At 38.7% G+C, this 8,359-nt stretch overlaps 2 protein-coding genes across 4 annotated transcripts in view; both read right to left on the bottom strand.

Moving 5' to 3' along the window:
• LOC123962813 (rho GTPase-activating protein 26-like) overlaps window positions 1–8,359 on the bottom strand; it is a 243,930-nt gene that overhangs the window by 6,727 nt on the left and 228,844 nt on the right. The gene's annotated exons all lie outside the window — the stretch shown is intronic.
• On the bottom strand, window positions 1,990–7,643 carry endou2 (endonuclease, polyU-specific 2). Its single transcript, XM_046039201.1, has 7 exons — window positions 7,616–7,643; window positions 5,972–6,118; window positions 5,577–5,679; window positions 4,730–4,851; window positions 4,130–4,242; window positions 3,658–3,811; window positions 1,990–2,260 (listed from the first exon to the last, which is right to left on the bottom strand). Exons 2-7 carry the CDS (start codon window positions 6,071–6,073, stop codon window positions 1,997–1,999), a joined length of 858 nt encoding a protein of 285 aa, XP_045895157.1. The 5' UTR covers window positions 6,074–6,118; window positions 7,616–7,643; the 3' UTR covers window positions 1,990–1,996.

The following is an 8,359-nucleotide window of genomic DNA, read 5'->3' as shown; positions in this document are numbered from 1 at the left end:
AATTAAGTTATTAAGTTATTCGGTTCCTTTTCCTCAAGAAAATAAATAATAATAGAAAAATGCTACTTTGTTCGTGATTAACATTAATTAAAATGTATTAACCATTTGTTATATTGTTATTGAGGAAACTTATATCAGAATAATTATTATTATTGTTTTATGTCCCAGCCCTAATCAGAGTGAGTGAACACACCCACTGCTGTAACTGTTTGGTCCTGTGCTATCCAAACACTAACATTAGCATACAAAGGTCGTCGAAAGGGTTGTTTTAGCTGTAACGTTAACACCTTGCCTAGCATTCGACAATGCTAACTAGGTAGCGTGCAGTTTGCTGGCAAGCTTTCCTGACATAACTCAACGCTCGCCACCCTCAAACAATCATAGACAAAACGCTACAAAAGGCAATCAAGTTAAGGTCCTGTAACGTTAGCTTTAACTACACAGCTAACGAGAAAACGCTGGCTAGTTAGCGTGCTGTTAACTGCCAGTTTAACTCGATGACAATAACGAGGTTTATCACGATAAAATTAACACAGCTTCCTTGAATAGGAAACCGTCGTTTTCCGGAAGGCGAGCTTCAGCAGTCAGTTAGTCAGCATCATAATGCTAACAGTACACAGTCGACGTTAGTGAGTTATGTTCAATCTCAAACATAGGATTCTCATACCTGCTGATATCTGGCACTGGGTTCGGCCATTCCGGTTTGAACGGCTAGTAATCAACAAGAGAGGGAACACGTCGCCGAGACACACAACGAAATTATATAACAGTAACGTGACAGACTGTAAACTCAGTCCTCGCTTCAATGAACACCCTTTCTTCCTGCCTTCCTCGACTGCTCAGCTCTCACACCACTGTCAAGTTACAGTCTTGGTCATGGGTAAAAACAAAAACATACGGCTTCCTGTTAGTATTGTAGAATAAAGTACATATTGAGAACAGTAGACAGCATCATTACAAATATATCGCGCTATTTTTAGCGAAGTAATAGGTAGCCTCCAGCACCAATAACCGGTTTATTCAATAATCTCTTCCTCGCTAAGAATCATCATCTTTGGGTTTTTTTAAATACACTTCCTGTGCTTTTATTATGAAAACCGAAACCGACCAGTTTCTTCTTCATTCTCGCTAACTTGACGCAGGTCTTTCTCGCCATTCGTATGACGTCATTGGCCATAACAAACGCTTTACCGCCCCCCTTTGAAACAAAGTGAAACACAAGCTTCAATATAAAAAAAAAACGGAAAATTTAAATACTAAAGTTAAGAAATAGTTATCAAATACAGTGTACTTTACAGTAACTGTTATATGCAGCTGTCTTGGAAGACATTTCTGGTTCTTGTCTTGAAAACAACTGCCAACCCAGCATCAAACACAAGGGATCACAGGTAAAATACAGTAGGCTTATGTGTAATTAATTGGAGACACTACCAACAATGTCACACTATTACCAATTATTTTGAAACATATTGTTTTCGGTTTGGATGTGACTTGAATAAGTAGGCCTAGATCAGCAGTTGGACAAGCAGATTAGGCTACTGGAAGCAAACAATGAGAAGAATGACAACTTGTACCTGGCACATATAAAGTGTTCAGTTTGAAACAATGATACTGAAGATACAATACTGAAAATAATCTATTTCAATGTGTTTACCCTACTCTTACACAGTAATGTTCTCACTAGTTACAGTAACTTTAAACTATAAAATGTGAGAAACTGACATTAATACCTATCTTCAGATTTATGTGGCCATCTTCATGCATTTTTAACTCATGAACATCAGTCAATAGTACATGACTTAACAGTATGTATAGCCTATGTCACTTAATATATTCTTTAATTCACTCTCAGAATAGTTCATCCTTGTGCAATAAAAACAAAAAACAAATGGGTATTGTAAGGCTTTATTGTATCTTTATCTAAAATAAAAAGACAACAACAATACCTGCGACACTTTGTATGCAAGCTCAAGTGTTGGAGAAGTGAAACTGAATTCTAGTCAAGTTTCTGAGGTTTCTGGTATTTAAGGAGCACAGGGTAAGTGGTGCCTATGTGCTTTTGGTTGTAGTGGTGGCAAACAATCTCCACATCGTATAAACTGAACTGGACTTTGACACGCTCGTTGGGCGAGGTGAGGAAACACAAAGTGTAGAGGGCAAACTCGAACTCGGGACTGACGCCGATGAAGATGCTGCCCTTGGGCTTTATACCGTCCTTCCAGCTGAACTGTAGCGCCAGGATATGTTTGTTCTCGTCGGGCTGCAGTGAGAGAGAGAGGGGGAAAAAAGGCAAATGATGAAACAGAGGAGGCGAGGGATGGAGGAACAAGTAGGACTGTTTGATGAAGGCAGCTGTGGGCTAATTTTCATCAGTCTGAGGAGAAGAGACAGGAAAGACAGAAGTGTGAAAGATGTTTGAGGCGTCAGCATGTCATTATTAGGCATAAACATGAGCCAAGAGTGAGACAACAAATTAAACTTAGATGTAACAAATACATAACCATCCTGTCAGTGTTTTACATATATTTACTACCTTATAATGTTTATGAGTAGCTCATCATTGTGACTTTTTATCAAATAATTTTTACTTCATGAATCAAAATCTTTGACATATATCATAATTTTGACTTACTAAGTCATACAAATGGCTTACCATTACTATTTTTACGTTTATCATCCATACAATTTCATCTGTTGTCTTCTCCTGGTGGAAATGTGCTTCCATATATGAAGAGATACACCCATATTTGGGAAGATTTCCCCATTGGTCAACTTTATCCTACAGTATTTGCATCCCTTGAGTCTAGTGATGCAAATACTGTGGCATGTAGGAGCCTATGGCATACTTGCAAACTGCAAAGGGTATTGGTGGAAATTATTAAAAATAGGATATGAAAATGTAGCACTGTTTCAAACCACAGGAGACTCTGTTGGATGTTTAAATAGAAAATGGGAATGTGTCGTAACTTACCTCAAATTGTTCCAAACATAAACCTGGCTACATGAGCTACAATGAGTAAAGACTTCATATTAAAAAAATGTCTGCACACATCATTTAACTTTTTTTCATTAGCATACTCAAAGTTAGCCGTGGATAACTTTGAGCCTTGGTGCGTTCCATTTAATGTTTGTACCTCAACGTAAGCACTGAGCAGGAAGCACGGCGCGAGTGATCTACTGGAAACACACAGATGACTTTGCATAGATTCTGTCACTTACAAATTTTACATAAACATAATAAACGTGTGCTCAGGTTAGACAGAGCAAACGACGAGAGAGCAAACTTGATCGTAGCAAGATGTGATGTTTCTGATCAATGTGCAAGAACAACGATGAGAGCAACACTACAAAGAATGCACAGCAACTTGGGGAGACAGAGGAGATGAGAGAAGAGGGAAGTTAAATGTGACGGGAACATTTAGAAATGGAGGATCTGTATATATTATGAAACTATAACTATATGAAATTTAAAGTGTGTTGCCTTAAAAAATACAAACCCAGGATTTCTCAGGTAAAAAAGGAAGCTGAATACATTTTTAAATACTTGGAAAATACAATAATGTTTATCCTATATTATACAGATATAGTAGTGCTGAAAATATGTTCTTGCCCCATTTTGGCCAATCTCAAAGCAAGAAACACACAATAACACTGTACCTGGGGTGAATTTGCATTGACGCTGTAGCCTTTGTAGTCGATGTGCCCCAGCTTTTCTTGTAGGTAGAGCTGGATCCAATTGTGAAAGCCAATGACAGTCCGCCTTCCTCTCGTCTCTCCGACAAACACGTGTTCAAATCCTGAGGAGTCTGGCCTGGTGGGAGATAGGGACACGCCATGTCGTCAGTTATTTTGTCTGAAGGATCTTTTTCACTTGTGTAAATTCATCAGCCCCATTTAAAGGGAGATGGAACCTCAACATAGCAGCTTGGCATCTATGTCATGTGCCGTTTGGTCAAAATGTGGCTGCATCCATCCTGAAAATGCAACAATGAAAAAATGAAATTTCAGCACAGTGATGCTGACTGGATGTGCTACACAGAGCCAGTTTCTCAGAGTAAGACAGTTATCTTCATGGTGCCAGATTCCGCTGGTGAAGTTATATTTATGTGCTGTGCCAGATTCCACCCACCTGCTTGATCCTCTCCTCGCATAAAGTTCAAACCAGATCCTGTACAGCTGCTCCTTGAATTGTGTATCATCCGCTGGAGAGAGATGCTTCTCAACCAGGTATTTATGAGCTATCTGCAAACAAACAAGAAGTTCCTATAAAATGTTTACATTTAGGTGGCCTACATCGATCCAGACTGAAATTTCTCAACAACTATTTGATGGATTGCCATGATTGCCATGTATAGACATTCATAGTTCCCAGACAATGATTCAACGACTTTTACTACCCACTGACTTTCATCTAGCGCTACCATCTGGTCAAAAGTTTAATGTTAATTGACATGGTCAACATTATCCTTGCTAAACATCAGCATGTCTGTGAGCATGTTAGCATGCAGACATTAGCATTTAGCTCAAAGCAAAGCTGTGTCTAGTAAAACCTCACAGAGCTCCTAGTATGGCTGTAGACTTTCAGTCTTTACATATCAAACACTCCAGATTGCTAAATGCAGAACTGGGATCAGTTGCCCCAGCCCAATTTACCATCATGTACATTACAAAATGAGGGGCAAAACTGGTTTTGGATCTGCTGTCCCGTAATTGGGGTCCCTACAGGTACCTTCATAGTGGGAGTCTGAATGATGGAATCCAAGAACTTGTGGTTCTCTGCTACCTCCTCTGGGGTTACAATTTCTGGCTCACCAGTGTCACTCTCATAGTTATCCAACAGGGAGATAAAGGCTGCAGAAACAAACACAGACACTCTTCAGAAAAGGGATTTTTTCTATCTGGGACAATACATGATGTCATTTTTCAAAACACATAATATGTTTAAGTGCTGTCCAATCCTACAAACATGGATGTAGTAACGATTATGAAGGAAACTAAGCATGAATACAGAAACCTCCAGCTCAGTATAGTACAGAAAAAGTCTCCTGCCAACTATTACATAATTCAGCTCCTTTTATAGCTCTGTGTGAGGGCACTGCTTTCTCTTTCATGCTACACAAATTACAACAAACATCTGAGAAAACACCACTAGAAAAAAATTGCCTGAGGGAAGCATCCTTTAACAGTTATCATGCGGAGGAAGATGTCAAGGAGAAGAAGTCAGTGATTGGAGAGGAGCATCTTTCTGCACCCAGCTCAGTGGACTCTGCATGTTCTGTGCTTATGCAACATGCCACTGTTCGTCATAAGGAGATTATGAGTAGATGGAAAAGCTTTCCTCTGAAGGGAGGGGACATAGAGCATAGTATCAAACTGGCAAATGGTGCCGTGGAATGTATGAAGAGATCACATCAATTCAAAACATTCTCTGAATTAGTGACCCATCCTGAAAATCCAGTCGAAAGGCTGCCTCATCCCACAGAAACAAGTCAAAGACATGAAGAAAGATACCTCACTGTTGACCAAAATTAAGTCAAATCATGGTGAGCTTGTGTACTAATCCCTTATGCACTTACCTAAAAAAGTCTCCTTTTTGAAAATGTTCTCATCGACAAATGTAAACAGAGGAGATCCTGCTCCATCATTGTTGTCGTTGGCCATGCTGTCTCCAGCTTTGCCCTGCAGCAAGAGGAGAACCACTCATATTTAAAAATTTGACAAACAGTTTTGGCAAATAGTTTATGTAGGCTCACTGCTTCCTGTTTTCCCAAAAACTCTTAATATGCTGTTCAATTAATAACCTTCTTGTATGCTGCCATACATTTTGCATTCAATCATTTAATGTCTTAAAATAAGTGTTATTGATATTTATTGATTGATTGACATAACCAAGATGCAACAAGTATGCAACTACACATAACAAAATGTTGATGATTAATAAAGAGAGCAGCCTCGTGTCTGTGCGGCGCACCTGCAGAGAGATCCTGTAGTCTTTTCCAGGTTTAAGTCTGTTGATGTCGTTGTCCCATAGTTCTTGCACCATGGCTGACAGCTCTCTGTCACTCTCAATCATGATGTGACTACTCGGTTGTGCGGATGGTTTGGTCTCTATATATTTCTGTAACAGGAGACAAGCAGTCAATAAAAGCTTCTGCTAGGTTTGACATAAACAATGAGCCTTAGTGGTGGACAGTAACAAAAAGCATATTTGCTCTAGGAATGAACTTAAGTACAATTTTGAGGTACTGGTGCTGGTATATTTTACATGTTTACTTGCATTTGAGAGGGAGATGTTGCACTTTTTTGTTTGATTCGTTTTTACATGCAAAACATCTCATGCACTTTTAGACCTCAGATATATTTTAAGGCAGTTAGTTCTCTCAGACATTGATTCCTTACTAGAATCAAGCAATTTAGCCAACTGTTGGCTGAGTTACTATGGAGAAAAATTTAAATCCCTTGAAGTTGTGTTTTACTTAATAATGTGTTTTCTTCACAGGGAAAAAGTTTCAAAGATAAGTTTCAAAATACATCCGCCTCTCAGAAAATGAGAACACCCTACACAAAGTGTACTGTTGATTATTTAAGTTGCATCTCATTTATCCAAAAAGCCAAAAATCTGTGTTTGCACATTTGAGAACTGGTTTTGGCACAAATGTGCACTTGCTCAAACAGTTCTTTTCTCACACACACTGTAAACAGCTCCTCTACACTGCAATTCAAACATTTTCATAATTTATAGGATAATTTGTATAGCAGAATGGTTCTAAACTTTCTTAGCGCTGGCAGGCATTGGTTTGTCAAGGTGATTAACTGGTTAATGAGTTAATACAATGGCTTTTTCTTCGAGGTATCAAGATTGACAGATCAAAAAACAAAAACATAATGTGAGCTGTGTGATTTGGGAGACATGGGAAATGAGTCCCATGTTCTCTTGTACTGTATGTAGTACTGTCATAATTTACTATAAAAGTGAGGATGTTCATTGAAATGGCCAAAAAAAAAAACTGAATTATTCTGGCGTATAGTTAGTCGAAAATTGGAATTGCTGTTTTACATGTTTTTTAAGGCTGTTAACGTTGTCTTTAAATCCTGGAAAAGAAGGCGAGATGGATTATTAGATCAGTGTTTATTCTCCAGTATTATGCAGTACATTTTTTGTTAGTGATTTATAAATTTTGGTGTAGACAGGAAGGTCTGAAACGTGATTGTCAAAATTATTCTAATTTATTTTTGGAGTATTGCTTAAAATTGCCCAGGAATTGTTGTATGCGTGAGACAATAATAAAACATTCATATGTTATCCCTTGTTTAAGATGGCTTTAATTTACATAGCTACCTGTCAGCACTATATGGGGATGTTTGTTTCAGAACTTAAATCTGTGCAGACATGTTAAGTTAATGTGGGCCTGTGACAGCATTGTAAAAATACAATGGCTTCCCCAGCCAGACAGAGCCTATTCATCCGACTTAACACTCGAGCACCAGCACACCACTACTGCAATCCACAAAAGCATGGCTTACAACAGATCACACATCCATGGCACCGAACTTCATCATCACCATCCGAGCCCCAGGTCGCATCCCATCAGCCACCACATCAGAAACCACTGACCTCTTCGCGTTGAGTCTTGTCCTGCTTGTATGGTTCAGTCAGGAGAAACTGATGAGTTATTTGAGGGTCAGTGAAGCTCCCCAGGGTTGGTCAGGTGCTGCTGGTGGTGGTTTCCTGTGTTTGTGAGAGCAGGTGTCTTTACCGGCATAGTAACAGTTCAGTCAGTCAGTCATTCGGTTGGGAGGGGGGTGTGGGCGAACAGAGAGCAGGACAGGAGAGAGGGACCATTTTAAAGGGTTATCCCCTGTCAGCAACTCTAGCCAAAGGGATTACACCATGTTGTCGTCTCTTTTCAATCTCAGGCTACAACGTGGGCACTTTGTTTCTTTAGTATTTTTAGTATTTCATTGTTTCGCCCTCTGTCACAGCATAACCTCTGGACTACAGGGTAAATGTGGGATATGTTTCAGGTAACAAGATATTGTAAATTCCAAAGGAGTATAAGTGAGCACTTATTTGAACCATAATTATTCTGATTTTGACATTAAATTCTAAATTATCTTAACTCTTAAGACTATATGTTTGGTCAAATTTGAGGAAAACTTCTAAACAACAATTAATAGTGACATTTATGCACTACATTTAAAAAAAAAAGCCTTGTATCGGGTTTGACATAGATCACTGTCTACATTATTTTATAAACATTTGTTTCATTACTTTTAAAACTTTTGAAACATTCTTGTTGAATAACGATATGTTAAACGTTTTATGTAGGCTATTCACACATTTATATGAGCTTTTTAG

The sequence above is a fragment of the Micropterus dolomieu genome, linkage group LG23 (assembly GCF_021292245.1).
Source record: "Micropterus dolomieu isolate WLL.071019.BEF.003 ecotype Adirondacks linkage group LG23, ASM2129224v1, whole genome shotgun sequence".
Taxonomy (NCBI): domain Eukaryota; kingdom Metazoa; phylum Chordata; class Actinopteri; order Centrarchiformes; family Centrarchidae; genus Micropterus; species Micropterus dolomieu.
This window is presented reverse-complemented; position numbering and strand designations above follow the sequence as displayed.